This window comes from Lottia gigantea (assembly GCF_000327385.1).
Source record: "Lottia gigantea unplaced genomic scaffold LOTGIsca_29, whole genome shotgun sequence".
NCBI lineage: Eukaryota > Metazoa > Mollusca > Gastropoda > Lottiidae > Lottia > Lottia gigantea.
Window position 1 is genome coordinate 882,804 of NW_008708943.1, and position 20,984 is coordinate 903,787.

The window sequence follows — 20,984 nt, forward strand, 5'->3', positions numbered from 1 at the left end:
AACCACTGTAGGTTTATTCTCAGAGTAAATAAAGAGATGTACAACTACTGGGTCGGTGTGATTTCAAAAGATATTTCCTTAGTAACATGAAAATGTGTCAACTCCAAATTGACCTAATACACTTTTGGATTAGATTTTTATCATTCTAGATCACCAGGAGCCTGTTTGTCAAGATTATAGGTTATTGTAGTGCAAAAAGGCGAAAATAGAGAAGCCTTTTTGACATCGAGAAAACTAAGCGAAATATTTTCGTGTGAGATACAATATTCAGCTCAGTAAAAAACCAAAAAACCCCTTCATTTCATTTATTTATGTGGGGGACTTCGCTTCTGTAAAAGATAAAAAGTGTGCATCTGATTAAGAGCCCTATGTGAATGGTCATGGTGAGGAATTGCAACGATGTTAATTGAGATTGTCAATATCACGAAATTTCACGAGCACTTTATTACGAGAGGTTACAATATGACATATCTCAAACCAACATGGCGGTTTAATGTTGCAGAGATCTTATCTAGTATTTGAACAGTTTTTGTTCAGGTGACTAGACTGAAGTGAATTTAGTCCAACTGATATTGATTTGGCCCCCTTTCTTCTATTTTAAAGACCTGTATGATTTTAAAGTTATATTGAATTTATTACAGCTGGCTTCATGGAAGGTCGTGTTTAGGTTAAAGTGGGTGTAAAAATAAAACATCATATTTTATAATTGAATTTACGAAAGCACAAGCAGAGGAGAAAGTAAGGATAAGTGCCAGTATGAGGTGGTTTCACGTATTGGCATTTGTGGCAGTGATAGGAACCACCAAAACTCAAGGCAGTGAGCAGGCTGATGCAAAGAAATGGTTAAAAGAATATAATATTGTATTTGGGAAGATACTTAATAACCAAGTTCGGGCGGAATACACCTATAACACCGATATTACAGATGAACATCAAAAGGAACAGGTAAGTTCAATTTCCCAAAATCTTAATCAAAATCTGTGATTCAGAATTAAAGGTTTACCACTTCTTAGGATGACTAAAAAATTGAAATTTTTAAACTTAGCATTATTTTTTTAAACAAATAAGCATTTGTTCATCAGTAGGCCTAGTTTTACCTGGTGTCATAACTATAATGTACATAATAATATATCTATAAATCCCGTAAACTAAGTAATAATAAATTAAACTAAGTGATTTTGATACATGCTTAGAAGCGTGTTTCAATAATTATTATTTAGTTCAATGAATATAGCATCTTATATAGCGATTCTACTTACCTGGTAACTTCAACTAATGAATACGTGTATATAGTATATACAATAACTTCTTGGGCAAGTTTGTGACTTTAAAATTAGGACGACGGGGGAAACACGTCGAAACGTTGCATAAAACTTTAACCAGTGATTGTTGTTCCATAAAGCTGTGTCTATATATCGTACTCACAATTGCTAAATGCCATTCAAAGACTTTAAAATTAATGTTCAAACTGGAATGGGGTTGATCAACATCTAAAGGAATATACGATCAATATATTTGCTTTTTTCTTGATAGAGCTCAATTTCATCAACGTATATGTTTAGCTATGGTTGATTTGATCCAAATAGACACTGGGATTTTCATCTTCAATATTTTATACCGGGTCACACCGGGCATAATTGAGCGAAAACGTTTTGCTCACACCTTTGCACGAAATAGTAAAATATAATTTTACCGATTATTTTTTTTTATGTGAATGTCGAGTTAATGACAAATGTTCGAAAACAGTATAGGAGATTATTTTCTGCCATAAGGCGGAATTTACATCTCTGTATAGGCATTTAAAGAGACAAGTTTGCCATTTCCGGAGGTTGATTTGGGTCATGGATCTGGAAAAATAGTCTTCAGAAGTACTCGAAAGGTACGAAAATCGAATAATTCCTTAAAAAATACGTTAAAATAAGAATTTCTCTTTTCTTTCAAGAAATGTTTATATTACTGATTAACTTAGCTACAAAAAAATTCCGGTCTCGGAGGCTGAAAAGAACATTTGGGCAAACGGATGTCAAACCTTTTTAAATCATTGACTATGATTTTTGTTGTTGTATAATCTTACATAACTCAGTCAGAAGAATATTCAGCAACTTATGTTAAAGTGGTGTAAGAATATTTCCCGTTTGACAATTGTATAGGCCAGTTTGAATATAGAATAAATCTGTACAAACAATCTGCATACAAATTATTAAGAATAACACGTATTTGTGACTGTGTCAAGGCCTGTTGCTGTGACAGCATTTTAATAACGTTTCATGAGGCAATCATTAATGCTTCTATATCATTTTTGTTGATCTGAAAGTAGATGTTTACGAAAATACCCGCCCCATCAGATTGATGATGAAATATCTTGATATTTATTTTGATATTGGACCGTCACATCAAAAGCTAGAGATGTATTTGGATTTTAGATTGTCAATGAAATATCTAGAAATGTATTTTGATTTAAGATTATCAATGGAATATCTATGATTGTATTTTGATATTAGACTGTCAATGAAATATCTAGAGATGTATTTTGGTATTAGTCTGTCAATGAAATATCTAGAGATGTATTTTGATATTAATCTGTCAATGAAATATCTAGAGATGTATTTTGATATTAGATTGTCAATGAAATATCTAGAAATGTATTTTGATATTAGTCTGTCAATGAAATATCTAGAGATGTATTTTGGTATTAGTCTGTCAATGAAATATCTAGAGATGTATTTTGGTATTAGACTGTCAATGAAATATCTAGAAATGTATTTTGATATTAGTCTGTCAATGAAATATCTAGAAATGTATTTTGATATTAATCTGTCAATGAAATATCTATAAGAGATGTATTTTGATATCAATCTGTCAATGAAATATCTATAAGAGATGTATTTTGATATTAATCTGTCAATGAAATATCTATAAGAGATGTATTTTGATATTAATCTGTCAATGAAATATCTATAAGAAATGTATTTTGATATTAATCTGTCAATGAAATATCTATAAGAGATGTATTTTGGTATTAGTCTGTCAATGAAATATCTAGAGATGTATTTTGGTATTAGTCTGTCAATGAAATATCTAGAGATGTATTTTGATATTAATCTGTCAATGAAATATCTATAAGAGATGTATTTTGGTATTAGTCTGTCAATGAAATATCTAGAGATGTATTTTGATATTAATCTGTCAATGAAATATCTATAAGAGATGTATTTTGATATTAGTCTGTCAATGAAATATCTAGAGATGTATTTTGGTATTAGACTGTCAATGAAATATCTAGAAATGTATTTTGATATTAGTCTGTCAATGAAAAATCTAGAGATGTATTTTGATATTGGATTGTCAATGAAATATCTAGAGATGTATTTTGATATTAGACTGTCAATGAAATATCTAGAGATGTATTCTGATATTAGCCTGTCAATGAAATATCTATAAGAGATGTATTTTGATATTTGTTCGTGAATTTATTTGTAGGTTACAGCCAATGTTGAAATGGCAGCATTCCTCAAGGAGGCTTCACAAAATGCTTCTTCTTTTAATTGGAAGAAATTTAAAGATGCTGACATCAAAAGGCAGATGAAGAAAATTTCAGATATAGGGCCCAGTGCTCTTAAAGAACACAAGAAGGTCGAAGAGGTGAGGTCAGGTTGTGTGTGTGTTATAATTGTAGGAGTGGGAGGATGGTGGGTGCTGAGTGGGTGATCGACTTTGCTCACAATTGGAAATCATAATAGTCATGGACCAAATTTCGCTTTACTGTGTAAAATGACCCGAACATGTGAATTCGTATTACACTAAAACTTTGCACGTCTACAAAACTGTTATTTGATAATGGACATTAGAATATATGCAAAACGTTAGGACGCAAGAGAGTGTTGATAAATGGAAAGGGTTTTATGGATATATATATTTTTTTACAGTTAAACAAAGCTCTTTCTGACATGCAGTCCATCTACAGTAAAGCTACTGTTTTTCTACAGAATAAAACCATGAATCTGGAACCAGGTAATTCTCCATTTGTTAAATGGGTAAATTCATGATCAATACAATTTTGACGAAGTTTGGAAAGACATAAGCGCATCTTTAGAATGTCAAGCTATTACGAACCTCGTCTTATACCTTGACGGCAATAGCCACATCTAACATATCACGGTAGTTTCTAAATGATCCGATTTGATTGAATGATACACCAATCAACAGTCAATCAGGGCCCTTGCCAGAAAGGCAGAAAGGCATAATAAGCCATTATGTTTATAGTCGATCTGTCAGGGGCTAAGAATTGCTGAATTCGCTTGTTACAATCAAATCATATCGCCACATTCCATGGTTCAAGAATATTGTAGTCAAGGTTTAAGACGAAGGTCGTAATAGCTTGACATTGTGAAGATTACGTTGGCACTGCTTCTCAATCAGTATGTCTTAGGACAGCCGTTTTAAGAATATCCAGCGAAATTTGGATATTTATTTTTATGGGTGATTATACTCCATCTATCCGATTAGCGTCTTTCTGATTATTGTCTTCAGAAATTTTTTTGCTAATTCCGGTGTTTATTTATAGGTCTAACTGAACTGTTTGCGTCATCACGTGATTATGATCTGCTGACAGAAGGCTGGAAATTATGGCGAGATGCTTCTGGTGCCAAAATGAAGACACTATATCAAAGAATGGTGGAGCTTAGTAATGAAGGGTCCAAAGAAAACGGTAAATTAATTTAACTGTTATCATCTATTATTTTCAGAATAAATGATAAGATAATCTTTGACATTACAGTCTTACACAAGACTGCATGTGTGCGTTACAAATCAATTGAAAAAAATTGAAAAAAAAAGATAGTTAAAGCCACTGTACTAACAAAATAATTCACTCATTTCAAATTGTAGTCTAAACTACAGCAGAAAAGGAGGACGTAACACTCCACCTCTTTTCATTTTAATCTACATGTAAACAGTTTGTGTTTAGATCTGTGTCAGATCATGACAGGTCAACAAGACACTATTACGTGTTTCAGGCTATCACGATACTGGAGCGTTCTGGAGAACTGACTACGAAGACGACAATTTTCAGGACACGGTCGAGGAACTTCTGGTGCAGTTGAAACCTATCTACACTGAACTACATACCTATATTAGAAAGAAACTGAAGGATTTGTACGGTGCAGATAAATTTCCAAAAACTGGCCAAATTCCAGCTCATATTTTAGGTAGGTTCAGCCAAAATTTCCGGAAACTTGCCCCAAAGACCCAAGCCCTAGTCATTGTAACCTATTAAAATAGAAGTTATTGGACCTTTCTATCTATTTCACCTCCTTACCGTAATTCTCTTACAGACTCTACAATGGAAAAAACAAGCAAACATATTTTACAAGGAGAATAAGTAAGGAATCTTGTATCCTATCTTTTGCCAGGCCTCCCGATTTACAACAGGGCAGTGGCGGAGCCAGGTTTACATCCGAGGGGGGCGAAATACCTGAGGTTGCCCGAATTTCTAGCCTAGTTATGAGCTTTTTGGCTTAAAAACATGCCTTTGGGGCTGCGAGGGGTGGCCCCCTTGCCCCCCCCCCCCCCACCTTTGGCTCCGCCACTGCAACAGGGAAATAATGGTCGAAGAAAGAGGACTAGATTAAGAATGCATGTTTCATTAATTTTATTTGTAGGTAACATGTGGGCACAGACGTGGAATAATATCTACAGTTTGGTAATACCCTACCCAAATAAACCAAGTGTAGACGTTACTGACGCTCTAAAAGAACAGGTAAGACAAATAGCATAGGTTGTTATCCCTGGCCTTCCTTTAACATCATTGGTGGTCCGATTAATCACTAGTTCCATTCCTTTAGGTATTGTCGAGAATCATGTTCTGTATCCGAGGTCGTAATTAATCAATGAGACAATGCCATAACCAAAATAACTAAGGACCTCGATTACTATTCTCCGTATTCCTTGTAGTTTCGAACTCACCGATTATTAAGACCTTTAACTATATGGTCTCAAAATGTATCTTTTCATTTAAGTCTAGGAAAGGGATTTCCAAAAATGGTGAAAAACAGAAAATAGGAAAGTTACACCAAGCACAGCTGATTACACTGGTGTAGCTTTTGCTTCTGCTGTTATCGATGACAATGCTGATGTTAACCTTATGTATCTATTTAGATGAAACATTGAAATTGAACTTTTTAGCTGACCAAGCCAATATGTAGACAGCTCAATTGTATTTCTATTGTAGAACTATACCGTAGAACAGATGTTTAAAACCGCCGAAAGTTTTTTCGTGTCGTTAAACCTTGAGAAAATGGTGGATACATTCTGGACTAAATCTATGCTGACAAGACCGGAAGGTCGAGAAGTTGTCTGTCATGCATCAGCTTGGGATTTCTACGATGCTAAAGATTTCAGGTGAGGGTGTTTTTTCTAAATCTTAGGCCCCCCTGTGTCCAATCTGGGATATTACTTCCCTCTGAGCCCACATTTAACGCAACAAAGGTCATAAGAGTATTATATAATGCCACGGTCGCTTTCAGTCGTCTCCTGTGCAAAAAATTCATAGTTTATCGTTATCTATGGATTCACTTTTCTCAAAGTGGGTAAATGAATACAAAAGCCGTTTAGTTAAAAAGTCACAGTCGGCTAATGTTTAATTTTACCTTATTTTCAGAATTAAGATGTGTACCAGAATCAACATGGAGGATTTGATTACAATCCATCACGAGATGGGACATATCGAATACTTTCAGCTTTACAAAGAACAGCCACAGGTTTACAGAGACGGTGCCAATCCAGGTACATATCTAACAATATAATGCGTGGTTTGTGTTGTGGCTTCAAGTTAATAGCAAATCCACTCTCTAATGTTTCATGATTTGTACCGTTTGTTTAACAGCCGGTGATTTTGTTTGCCGGTCTTTGTAGACCTTGTGATAATGTCACTCTCGATAGTTGGAGGGTCCACAGTTTGATCCAAACATTAAATTTCATATAATTAAGGTTTCCATGAAGCAGTTGGAGATACTATGGCTCTGTCAGTAGCTACTCCAAAACATCTTCGTGAGATTGGACTGTTGAAACCTGGTTCAGACGATCAAGGTAAGATAAGATTCTCTTGCTCCTGTACAAGTTACATTTCGCCAATACATCCTTAGTTCATATATTGGAAATAAAGCTACCTTCTCAAGACCACCTGAAATTTTAATAACTAGAATGTCGACAGTATAAACCTTAACTAGGAATTCCCTTTGAGTCCTTCGATTTTCAGAGAAGAATAGTGATCTTCCAATTTCAATTCATTAGCTCATTAACGATACTCAACAGTAGGTCGTAAAGTCTGATTTTTCCCCATCTATTTTGTAGAAGCTGAAATAAACTTCCTAATGAGTCAAGCTTTGGATAAGATCGCTTTCCTTCCATTTGGGTATCTGATAGACCAATGGAGGTGGAGTGTTTTTAGTGGAGAAACTACACCAGATGACTACAACCAGAAATGGTGGGATCTCAGGTAAAATTGAACACGGAACACTACTCTGTGACTAGTATAATCACTGCTGAAGCTGTCAGCAAAATTCCCTTTGAGGGGGACAATATTTGATCGTAAAAAATCAAGTTTGAATGTTTGAATTTAAACTTATTTCAATTGAAATATTTCTTTATATTGTATAGATGTAAATATCAAGGAATAGCACCACCTGTTGAAAGAGGTCAGTCGGATTTTGACCCCGGTGCCAAGTTTCACATCCCTGGAAATGTCCCATACATCAGGTGAGATTATAAGATCCCTTTTTCGCAGTATCCTTCAACACGGAGACTAGTGGGGCACTTGATGCTAATGAGTTTTGGTCAAAACCACATCTATTGATATGCAGGGGTCGCTGAAGCCTCCGATTTTGTACACATTCTAAGTTGGTTGAAGAACCTTCGTCATCATGGGTATATGGATTTCTTTTGTTCAGTTCACTGCATTATCTCGAGATCATGGGTTCAATTTTGTTAAATCATAAACCGGTAATTGTTTTATTGTATAATTTGGGAGTTCTAGTCGAACCAAGTTATATGTTTTGTTCGATTTATTTCATATCATTTTATTATAGATATTTTGTGAGTTTTGTGGTACAATTCCAGTTTCACCAAGCTCTTTGTAAGAAGGCTGGACATACAGGCCCCTTACATAGATGTGATATCTATAAATCACAAGGGGCGGGCAAACTAATTAGGTTAGTAATATTTGTGGTTAGTGGATTGTGTACCTATATATATGGGATGGTGCACAGTTTTTTTTTCGACATATCACCAGGTTCTGGTGACTAAAATGAAATCACTATACCTTATAAACGTTTTCAGTCATATCATCTTCACAATTGTCAAGGTATTACGAACTGCTTCTTATACCTTGACTGCAATAGCCACTATTCTATTGTCAGGAAATGCAGCTATTTGATTGGATTGTACGCTAACGAATGCAGCAAATCAGAGGCCTCGCCAGAAACATTTTGGCTTTTTGCGTTCAGACTTTCTTTCGAAAGCAATCCAATCACATCGCTGTATTTACAAACTTCCGTATTAAAAAAGTTATTGCAGTCAAGGTATAAGACGAAGTTGACATTGTGAAGATGCAGTCATGTCGACTCGAGCAACCAAAATGCTATCTTTAATAGCAGCAACTGTTTCTAAGCAATTCGTTTTCTAAACACTTGACTTTTCAATTTTGAGCACCGTTCTTCTGTATTTCTGATGCCATTCATACCATATGTATTCAATTGATAGAGTCCACTGAGCTTTTGTATTTAATTTTAATGACTGACCTCTCACTGTAAACTGGCTTTCATTTCAGAGATGCTCTTAGTCTTGGCTCGTCTAAACCATGGCCGGAAGTGATGCAGATCCTAACGGGGCAATCCAAGATGGACACTTCAGCTCTTCAAGAATACTTCAAGCCTTTGACAGACTGGTTGATAGAGCAGAATAAGAATGAGAAGAAAGGTTGGGATGAGAGCTGTCCCGAAACCAATTCTAACGCAACTGCCTTCCTCAAGGATTATAACAAAAAAGCCCAGGATATTAAATATAAATCATCGCAGTCTAGTTGGAAATATGCAACAAATATCACCGAGTCTAACAAGAAAGGACGAGTAAGTCATATTTTTCACATTTCTCTGTTTTTACAGGTTGTCTTATTGAATATACCAAGGATTGAATACCCTGTTACTTCTAACCATAGACCCTTTTCAGAAACAGACACAAGCGTAGTCTTCAATTAAATTAAAAAAAAATTATCAGAGTGTAAAAAGGTGACTTGAGTTTAATTCAAGAGCGGTTGCCAAAAAATGTTACTACAATAATGGATGCAGTCGTATCTGAACAACTTCAGCTTAAATTAAGGTTTATGAGCGGACAGTCAACAGGATCTTTCTCGAAAGCATTGATCATGGCGTTAGGAATTTCAGTGTGTTGACGTGTATATTTCCAAACAATTCTCATATATTTATTATTATAGAATGGAGATCAGCCAGTTTTGTCAGTTTGAATTATATCTATGAATCCTATATTCATATTCTACGAGGAGAACCTGTTGAATTACAGTTGCCAATAAACCATAATATACAACATTTTTTGTGTTTGATTTCTTGCGTGGACTCGTACAAGTCTAGCCCAGTAATAAAAGGATTAGAGTCTAGCCTATATACCCATTAAGTCATGAACACGAAGGTGATGAGGCCATGAAGGCGTATTGTATTTTATTGAACCACTTCAAAAGACACGAATTATGAGTGTGATGTCCTTTATATACCTAAGCTTGTGGTGCCGTCCCCTGACCACACTATACCCTTAAATAGCTGTTGAGAAATCTGTTCAAGTCGCCTGATATTTAAACTGTCCTTCATTTTCAGCAACAGAAACTTATGTAAAATCTAAGTACGTATTTTGCATGTATAAATTACACGTTTTTGAGTAAATTCCATATTGTTGTGAACATTTTCATTTTTGTTGCACGTTTATATTTGTTTAATAGCAATATTTGTTTTCTGTCTCACTTTGATATTTTTTGGTGTTACATTTGTTTGCTTTTTGTTTGTTTTCGCCCTCTTATTATCAAAATGACCGAATTAGATGTTGAATTTGGAATCATTTTGTATTTTTTTTTTTTAGTTTGTTTTAAATTTTCGTTTTTGTTGCACATTTAAAGCAGAACTGTTTGCAGACCCAATTTTTTTTGTCGTCATTTTTGCCATTCTTAAGGCTTTCAACACACTTTTCTTGTAGTAATTCAAATAATCCATTGTGGTTCAAATAATTTCAGCTTAAGCCCTTTGTTTTAACCTACATTTCATTGTAGAACAGGGAGATATGATTATCTTGACATGGTAATAATCCGCGACAGATCTATCCGATTTTTAAAGAGCTGTAGATAAAATCCTCTTTAATCTTATCGTTATCATTTCTGGAGTGATAGATTTGTTGAATGTTTAAATCGCCTATTTCAGCACGCTCATTTGATGTTTTTTGTTTGTTTTTCTATTTGCGTTGTCAAAATACATGTTTAAATAGTTTTTTGCATATCAACTATAACTTTATGTTTCTAATTATACACCAACATTATAATGTAGATGTTTATTGTCCGTCCATAATTGGCTTGTGAACACAATAAGAGTCTACAGTTTTAACCTTAATGGATCTTGGTATTCATGGGTATTTTGAATTTTCGATAAAAAGTTATTGAATTATTTCCCTTGATTAATCCAAATGAATTTAATTTGGTTCTATTTTTGATGAAGCTTGGTATATTTATGTATACTGATGATTTTCTATTTTTTACTTGTCACCCATTCTTTTTATAGCTTAGCCAAAATGAAACAAAACGGATGTTGGCGTATAGTTTTTTAGGCAACCACACGTTTTATTTTAATTTTCTGGTGGATCGTCTCTCCAACATACCGAAATTTTATTACATACTTCAAGACCAAAAGAGAGCTCAGTATATGATTTTCTGCTATATTTAGGCACTACTAGTCACTAGGACAATTTTTCCAAAAGTTATTAGCAAATTAAGTTAATGAAACAAGGTTTGATTGCTATAAAACAAATATCTGAGTACCACACAGAGAAGTTTGAGCAGCACTAACTCCAAAATCAAATTTTTGGTTTATCAAAATGTCAACAGAAATTATTTTCATTTCCCTGGTGTCTCTAAAGTACATTTAATTTCAGTTACAAGGTGAACAAGAACTATCAGAATTTACCAAGGAAATGGCACAGAATGCTTCTTCTATTAACTGGCAGCAACTAGAAAACTGGAATCACAGAAGGCAGTTTCGGTTCATCACAAATATTGGAACTGATGCTATGAAAAATAAAACAAAAATTGCCAGGGTGTGATATTTTTTTTATTTGAATTAATTTGATTGCTTTAATTTATTTAAACTTTGTATTTTATGGTATCAAAAAAGTGGAACTAAAAATTTTTGAAAGAATTTCAGGTTCTCGCAATGTTACGAGCTGACAAAATGTATGCGGACGGCAATGGACCATCCTCTAGAATCCCATCCAATGTTAAGTATGATGTAGCGTGAGAGAAACGTGATATTATAGAAGCATACCCAGCAACAAAATGTCATCTGAAATTCCTCTAGACACTGCAGAGAGTTTCGAAAGTGCAGAACCCATCCAATGATATATCACATCGCATTCGAGATGTTTCCCATCAACAATCTGTATTATATTTCAGATGATTTGATTCGTTTTTCAACCATTGATACCTTTCAAACTAATATTATTTTTTTGGTGTATTCTTTTCAGTTGAGTGAGGTTCAAGCGGAGATGGAGAGTATTTTTAGTAAAGGAAAGGTTTGTATTGAGAATCACAGTAAAGAAGGATGTCTGAATCTAGAACCTGGAATAGCTCGTTTGTTCTCTGGCTCCAGAGACTACAACAAATTGAAGGATGTCTGGAAGCTATGGAGGGATGAAACGGGAAAACAGATGAAGCTTCTGTTTAAAGAAATGGTTGAACTCAGTAATGAGGGTGTCAAAGAGTTAGGTAGGTTTTAACAAACTTGGTTTCAGAGAGTCCACAAGCTAATAGCTTGATAGGTTTTAGTGACTCCACTTTGCCAACTGATTTTTTTCTCTTTATATTTGGACAGGCTATAAAGACACCGCAGATTATTGGAAAGGTGTCTATGACACGCCGACTTTAGAAGAAGACTTACAAGATCTTCTCAGGCAGCTCCAACCTCTATATCGTCAACTACATACCTATGTCCGTAAAGAACTGATTAAAGTCTATGGTCCTGATAAATTTCCAAGAACTGGTCACATCCCAGCCCATCTTTTAGGTAATGTTATATTTGTTACTTCAAATCAAAATTATACAATTTATAAGAAAACCACCTTAAAATATTTTTTAAGAATGTTGAACATTTGCAAAATCCGTAATTGACTAAATTGCAGTAAGGATCCACCCTAAAGTATAAGCTGTTGGTGTACTTTGTTCTCTTTTGAATGTTGGTTTATTTTCTACTTTGTTCGGACAGCAAGCCTCATGTGTTACAGGCTATGCAAGTAAAGGACCCCTTGAAAGGTGGAAATGTTGCTTTCGTAAAAAACTTTCCTCTTCGTACATCACAAAGCATAAAATGTAACTCCGTCTTGTAATATAGTTTATGTCAAAGAATGACAACCAACAAATAAATATTTCTTACAGGTAATATCTGGGCTCAAGAATGGAATAATCTTTTACCGTTCATTCAACCATATAAACATAAACAGAGTGTTGACGTTACTCCAGCTTTACGGTTACAGGTAATGTTTCAACTTTTTTTGATTCTGAAGCCAGTTCGCCAGCTGACTCAATGTTGATGTGGACGCTTGGTCGCTGCTCTGTGGATAGATTGCGCCATAGTACCCAATTTTTAAACCTTGTTTATGTCGGAATATGTTTTTCGTACGTCTCTCTCGAATTGGAAGCAAAAAGCCAGTGTGTTCGCATCTATCTACATCCCTCTTTGACTATGGTTCAACTCCTGCTCGATAGTTTCATGTCAGTTGCTCGTATAGGGGGGAGACACTGCTATCTAATGTTTTAAAGATGATTTCTACTTCAGTGATGCTAATGTTGTACTCACTGTTGGAAACGTGTTCAATTTCCTCATTTAAACCGCGACAATCAGCCTTATTCAGCTAGAATGGTGTCACTTGAAAATATTTATTTCAGAATTTCACTGCTACCCGAATGTTCCGAACTGCCGAACATTTCTTTAAGTCCATTGGCTTAGACGCCATGCCAGCCACATTTTGGAACGGATCAATGATAGAAAGGCCATCAGATGGAAGGGATGTCGTCTGCTACGCTGCAGCTTGGGATATGGGAGATGGCAAAGACTTCAGGTAATTGCAAACTGTATATATTTTCTTAGACAGATAAATGACAGACGGTCCTTCCTATTGATTGACCATGTCCAAACCACTCGGTTTACTAGGATAACAACCTAGGTTCTCTTACTGATGATGGTACCTTGGTAAGTTGATCTTGACAATATAATATGTTCTTACCAAGTTGTACCTCAATATACAAATAATACAGTGAGATCAAAGATCAGAATACTTCTCCAATAATCTTGATTGATCTACATGTCAAAAATGAACTTTCGGATTTAATAATTAATTGTTTAAGTTTTTGTTATATTCCAGAATCAAAATGTGTACAGATATAACAATGGAAGATTTGATCACCATCCATCACGAGATGGGTCATGTTGAATATTTCTTACAATATAAAGATCAACCGAGTGTATTCCGAGACGGGGCCAATCCAGGTGAGATCCAAAATGACTAGCCTGGCCAAAGAATTCCTGCTTCTGTAGACCAAGGAAGGTGAATCTGTCCCTTTAAAGAAATTGGTTGATTCTGTCCAAAATACCAAGTCTACAAGGATTATGATTCTAAAACTGTATCAAACTAACGTTTGAAATCAATGGTAAAAAGGATAATCTTGCAACATTTCTTTAATCGAAGCAAGGCCTCACTATCAATTCAAAGAGGGTTATTTTCTATTTTGCAGGTTTCCACGAAGCCATTGGAGATACCATAGCTCTGTCTGTTTCAACTCCAAAACATCTTCGTAAGATTGGTCTGTTACCTGCTGGGGAAAACGATTATGGTAGGTTGATTCCCATAATGTTGCCGACTTTTAAAACGCAAAGTGACATAAAGAACTAAAGACATTATATCAAAATTTTGAATTTACCTGCAGAATACAACAGGTCTTTAAATGCTTTCGGGTCGACAGTATTAAAATGTAAGAGTTCATGGAAACATTTTCTTTTACATTTCAGAAGCTGATATCAATTACTTAATGAAAATAGCATTAGAGAAGATCGCCTTTCTGCCATTTGGGTATCTGATAGACCAATGGAGGTGGAGTGTTTTTAGTGGAGAAACTACACCTGATAACTATAACAGGAAATGGTGGGATCTCAGGTAAATTTGACTGAGAAATTAGGATATAAACTTTAATAGAGTATAATGATGATGTTTTCAGTTAGAAGTAGCTTTTTATTCTCAAATGTTCTCCATCTCTTTCTGTTTCTATGTGTATCTGAATAATTTCCCTTTCTATGTGTACCTAGTTAGTTTTCTGTCATTTTAGATGTAAATACCAGGGTATATCACCACCGGTAAAAAGAACAGAAGAGGATTTTGATCCTGGAGCGAAATATCACGTAGCTGCTAATGTACCCTATATCAGGTATTTGTGGACTGTACATTCTATTTCACAATTGAACCTTGAGTAACTAGAACAGTTAGTTTCAGTGGTCTAAGCCTATCACTGAATAAGTTTGTGATAAATTGGCTTTGAAGTCATAAAATCTGAAATGATAGATTAGATTTCGGACTATACCCAGTCCGATTGCTGTTTTACTGGACCTAATAAAACCAAGCTATGGTTTTTTTCAGATATTTTATAAGTTTTGTAATCCAGTTCCAGTTTCACCAATCGCTATGTCGGGAAGCCAATCAAACAGGTCCACTACACACGTGTGATATTTACAACTCTTTACAGGCTGGTACCAAACTCAAGTAAGTATTATGATGATGGCGATTCACCATCATGGAAGACGGACTAAAGAAGGAGCATCGAAGCCAAAAATTATAACAAAGGTCAATTATCATACTACGTATATTTTTCAGGAATATGTTGAAACTGGGTAGTTCTGTACAATGGCAAGATGCAATGGAACTGATAACAGGACAGAGGAAGATGGAGGTGGGCCCATTATTAGAGTATTTCAAACCGTTGATGGAATGGTTGGAGAAGAAGAACGGTGGGGATGGAGAAAGTTGGACTGATAACTGCCCTGATCCTTCATCTGGTGGCATCAGTGATCTCGAGCAGGCCGATAAGTTTTTAGATATGTATAATGAAAGAGATAGTGAAATTTGGTTTCAATCTTCAGAACTCTCCTGGGCTTACAATACCAACCTCACTGATTATAACGCACAGCGAAAGGTAAGGGATGCCAAGATGGAAAACCTAGTCGCACACTGGCATACGGTGTCCCGGAGGGATGGTCATGTCTTGCCCAGCTAGTACTATCGCACGGTATCGAAGACCGTAGTTGTTATAAAAGAATGCTAACCATCTTTTTCTATAGCAAACGGAAATAAAAAGCCCATAACAGTCATCACGAACAGTGCATCCAAAATTCTACATCGAAAAAAAACCAGGCTGTATGCACGTTACAAAAGGCTTGAGAATCGTCCATTTCCGAAATATTCTCTTAAAAACACTTTGAATAGTTTAAAGGATAGTTCCACATTTAATAATTCTTGATCTTAAAAGTTATATATATGAACACCTGACATAATTTCAGACCGAGTACAGCTTAAAAACCGCTAACTTTGCTAAAGAGGTTGCTGCCAACGCTTCTATGTTTGATTGGGAAAACTTTCATAATGAGACCAGAAAGAGACAATTTTCATTTGTGGCACAACTGGGGACGTCTGCTATGAAGGATGTTGCCAAGCTAAAACGAGTAAGTACTATCCGATCATTGTTAGTGCGATTTCGTCGCCCATTTACACGTGCGGGGGAAAGTTTAAAGCAGATAGAACTACATTAACTATTATTCAAAGTACAATTTGCTGTTTGTCAGAATTCTAGTGGAATCTCACTCCAGACTTGATTGTTTATACTTGTATTACTTGTATTTTATATATGATCGTTAATGATTTAGTTGAGAGAAGTAGAAAATGAAATGGAGTCAGTTTACAGCAAAGGAAAAGTTTGTTTAAGTGGACACACAGAATGTATGAGCCTTGAACCAGGTAAGTGTACACAGTTGTATAAAATCACTGGAAACTTTACCGTTAAACCTTTACAGCATTCATTTGACCGCTTTTATGCGTTTTGTCTTCTATAACCCTTTTATATCAGCAAAAAATTAAATGCAACGTAATGTCAAACAGCGGCGATATTACGATATTAAAATCATATTTAATTTCTTTCTTGTAATCGTCGTTCCCAGGCCTAACTCGCCTGTTGAGGAGTTCTAGTAACTACAGTGAGCTGACAGAAGTATGGGAAGGTTGGAGAGATGCTACAGGGCCTAAGATCAGACCACTTTATCAACAATTTGTAGAACTGAGTAATGAAGGCTATAGAGCTGCCGGTGAGTAAAACCACGATATTCCCATTCCCCATTTATTTCCGACTGAAGTAAACCATGGTCTTCTCTGGTTGAATAATTTTTTTAGATATGGTACTTGTTATATTTTCATTGTCAACTGTTAATCATCTCAATATAACCTGTTTTGCTTTTACTGTGGACCAGAGCAGTTGCGAATTTAGCCCCCTGCGCTACCTCTCAGGACTATGGAAAGGTCAATGTGAAAGGTGAATTTTTCCAAGACAAAGGCACCCCCTCCTCCCCCCCCCCGAACATTATCTTACATATTGACGCCCCTTGGCCGGAGGCTATTCATGTTCTTCATCTGTACCGTTGCTACAGGAACATGGAGACTATTATTACTTCATTAACATATTAATATTAATAACCAGGTTACAACGATACATCCGAGGCGTGGATTAGCAATTATGAAACTGAGAATTTTAAAGAAGATCTACAAGAATTATTAGAACAACTCAAACCTCTGTATCAACAACTTCATACCTACGTTAGAGGAAAGTTAATAGAAAAATATGGAAAAGAACATTTTCCTTCCAGTGGTCATATCCCTGCTCATTTAATGGGTAAGTGATTGAATTAACTATTAATATAAGCTAATATTTCTTATGGCTTGCTAATATGGAGGTCCAGGTCTTGACCTGCAATAGTTCAAGATGGTTCCGTACTGTATTACAAGCAAGCTGAAGGGGACTAGGCTGCGCAATTAAAAACTTCTAGACATTTGACCATTAAAGACGACTGGGCTGCTGCTATCATAGACGAATTACCTTCTCCAATTACCAGCTCTTTCATTAGCTGGCTAAATGCCGAAAAATAACAAGAAAAAAGGGTATTTAATTTGTGTTTTAGGAAATATGTGGGCACAGACCTGGTCTAATATATTTCCTCTACTGGAACCGTACCCTGGAAAAGGTGATGTCGATGTCACCCCAGAAATGTTGAACCAGGTAGATAGGTCTTTATATCTTTCTTTCAATAGATCCGTCAAATTCGTAGGAATCATCTAGAAATCTAGAGGGATTATCCTTACAATAGAAATGAAACAAAGACGTTTTGTTTCTAACGAACACGCAAATCACTGGTTGATTGCCGCATTGATTTTGTCGATTCATGGACTTGTGATTATCCATTGTAGTTTCCCGCGCCTCCAGCACTTAATTGAAGAATTAAAAATGTTGACAAAGCAAGAACGAAACTCTGTAATTGGTTGAAGTGACGACAATTCGATTTCATGTGCCTTTCTATTTCTCAGAACTATACGGTTGAAAGAATGTTTAGAACTGCGGAGGAATTTTTTCTGTCACTTGGTTTGAAGAAAATGCCTAACAGTTTTTGGAATAAGTCCATGTTACAAAAACCTACAGATGGACGTGATGTGGTATGCCATGCTTCAGCCTGGGATTTCGGTAACACCAAAGATTTTAGGTAAGGTCCAAAATAACAATGGAAGTGGGAGCTCTCAGTTTGTGAATTATAAATGGTTGAGGTTGGCTAGAGACTGATTTTGGGGACAGTCATGTCTATCAATAATGTCAGGAACTTGGAATTAGCTGAAGAATGATTTCGATGAAGGAGAATTGAATTGGAAACCTACCAAATCTAAATCTGTATTTATTCCAGAATCAAGATGTGTACAGATATAACAATGGAGGATCTGATAACCATCCATCACGAGATGGGACACATCCAGTATTACCTTCAATATAAAGATCAACCGACAGTCTTCAGAGGTGGGGCCAATCCAGGTACGTGAGCAGAAGGAGCACCAAAATGTGTTCGAGGGGTAGAAAGTCTCCTAAACTGGAAAGTTTAAAAAGTTATATGGTCGACATCACAACAATTCAATTTTTATGTTTATTTTTCTCCAGGGTTCCATGAAGCTGTTGGGGATGTGCTGGCTATATCAGTAGCTACTCCGCGTCACCTCAATAAAATTGGATTGTTACCAAACTTGAAAGAAGACAATGGTAAGATAAACAAAATACTTGAATAAGCTCTATTTCTTATCTCCCAAATGACAAAAAAACTAAAAGCTTCAAAAATGAATAAAAAACAAACAAGACATAATATTTATTTGTGACCAAGATTTTGTAATTCTCCTCCATATTTGTATGGGGTACTTTTGTTTCACGGCAAAAATAAATATTATAACATGTTCGATTGATGGTTTCCAGAAACGGATTTAAACTTCCTGATGAGTTTAGCTCTGGATAAGATTGCCTTCCTACCATTTGGGTATTTAATAGACCAATGGAGGTGGAGTGTTTTTAGGGGTCAGACGCCACCCGACGAGTACAACAGACAATGGTGGGACTTGAGGTATGTAAAAAAAAACTACACTCAATCATAACTAGCTTATAGAAGGCAAATATAGTCACTAGCTAAATATTCAAATAAACCTAAAATCTACTCTGCCTATATTGTTTCTATGGATTTGAATATTAGAACAAAACGAAAATTCAGAGGATAGTTTTTCTACCAACTGTCTCCGCCTATTTTCAGATGTAAATATCAAGGAATATCACCACCAACAAAAAGAACAGAAGACGATTTTGATCCTGGAGCTAAATACCATGTTCCTGCCAACACTCCATATATCAGGTAAATCTTGCCTTGAGACTGGTACCACAGAAAAGAATATTTACAGAAACCAAAAATTATTGGATTGTATTTGTAAAAATGGGCGTTTTGTAACTGGGGGTACAAATAGGGGACAGACTGCATCAATGGGGGACAATTGTCGAGGCTGGATAAAAAATGTGGGGATTGGGGCAACTTTCGAGGCTGAATTTAAAGGCATCTAATTGCAAGCTTCTCATTGGGCTTTTGAGAGGGTTCTCCCAAGAAAATCTTCGAAAAATTGAATTAATTTGGTGAATTCTGCTACATTTTTGGGGCAAAAACGTTAAAAAGTGAGGATACAAGTACAAACCATATTTCTCGTTAATAACAGATCATTCAGAGAGAATCTTACAATAAAAATATTATTTGTTGTCCAAGAGTCTAAGGTTCCCATCATCTCCACCTCCAGCACTACATGTCTTTTTCGTCCACATATCTTCATTAATATTTACATTTTTATACTCCAGATATTTTGTAAGTTTCGTGATCCAGTTTCAGTTCCATAAAGCTCTATGTCAGGCCGCCAACCATACTGGACCTCTGTATAAATGTGATATTTACCAGTCTAAAGAAGCCGGGCAGAAATTAGCGTAAGTTATAAGTAGAAATATGCAATGCCATATTTTTTGATTGACAACTTAAAGATTAATAAAAAAAAATTGGCAGTGCCCCCCTCGATTCCAAGATGGTTTTATATCTAAAAAAACAAGCTCTGGTTATTTTAAAAGAATAGACATTTTTTCGATACTAATTTAGCGTTACTTTTCTGTAGAAATATGCTGAGTCTTGGAACTTCCAAACCATGGCCAGAGGCAATGGAAGCGATTACAGGACAACGTAAAATGGACGTTAGGCCTTTAGTGGAGTTTTTTACGCCGCTGCTGGATTGGCTCGAGAAACAAAACAGCGGGAAGAAGTTCGGTTGGTCAGATGAATGTCCGACTGGAACGGATGGTAAGATTAGAGATTTGGATGCTGCCCGGAAGTGGTTAAAACAATACGACAATATGGCGACTGATGTTAGATTTAAATCAGTAGAAGCGGAGTACACTTATAGCACCAATATAACTAAATATAACAGTGGACTAAAGGTATGAAGTTCAAGCAACCTGTTTTACCTGTTACAATGGTAGGGGAGGGACACATTTCGACTGGTAACGTCTGAAATCAACTCTTCTGGCAAAACTGCTTACATCAATAAATGTTACATCCATCAGTCTTTTGGATATAAGAAATTTGGTCACTGCCAATTTGGTGACAGGAAACTGGTTACACGGAAAATTGGTCCACAGGCTCGAAGATCTTTCTCATCATTATTTGTATATCTGTTTACACCATTCAGATTTCCTGGAAAATTTATGCAGCACACACTAAATTTTGCTTTGCATTTGCTTTTGGAATTCTTCTCTTAATATTTATTTATGATTAAGGCGTACATTGTCTGTAGAGTGGCATTTGATTGATTCCTATAATCCAATTTTCATTTAGGTTCAAGCTAATTTAGCATCGGCGAAGTTTGATAAATCCTCGGCGACTTCAGCCAACACATTTGATTGGAAGAACTATCCTGAAGGCGTGGTGAAAAGGCAATTCCAGAAAATCACCGATATTGGAACCAGTGCTCTGAAAAATACTACTAAATTAGCAAGGGTTTGTTAGATTTGAATATTTTGAATTCTTGAT

The 20,984-nt window shown here is 35.7% G+C and overlaps 1 protein-coding gene across 1 annotated transcript; it reads left to right on the top strand.

Moving 5' to 3' along the window:
* Positions 1-613: 613 nt before the first annotated feature.
* Positions 614-20,398, top strand: LOTGIDRAFT_215685 (hypothetical protein; the record flags this gene model as incomplete). Its single annotated transcript, XM_009056795.1, has 25 exons — positions 614-945; positions 3,481-3,642; positions 3,927-4,011; positions 4,565-4,708; positions 5,016-5,207; positions 5,661-5,758; positions 13,205-13,377; positions 13,681-13,805; positions 14,051-14,149; positions 14,325-14,469; positions 14,639-14,737; positions 14,947-15,069; positions 15,181-15,499; positions 15,864-16,045; positions 16,232-16,317; positions 16,518-16,661; positions 17,051-17,242; positions 17,529-17,626; positions 17,932-18,104; positions 18,300-18,424; positions 18,548-18,646; positions 18,854-18,998; positions 19,182-19,280; positions 19,769-19,891; positions 20,074-20,398. The coding sequence occupies exons 1-25, from the start codon at positions 757-759 to the stop codon at positions 20,396-20,398; spliced, it is 3,744 nt and encodes a 1,247-aa protein (XP_009055043.1). The 5' UTR covers positions 614-756.
* Positions 20,399-20,984: the final 586 nt, after the last annotated feature.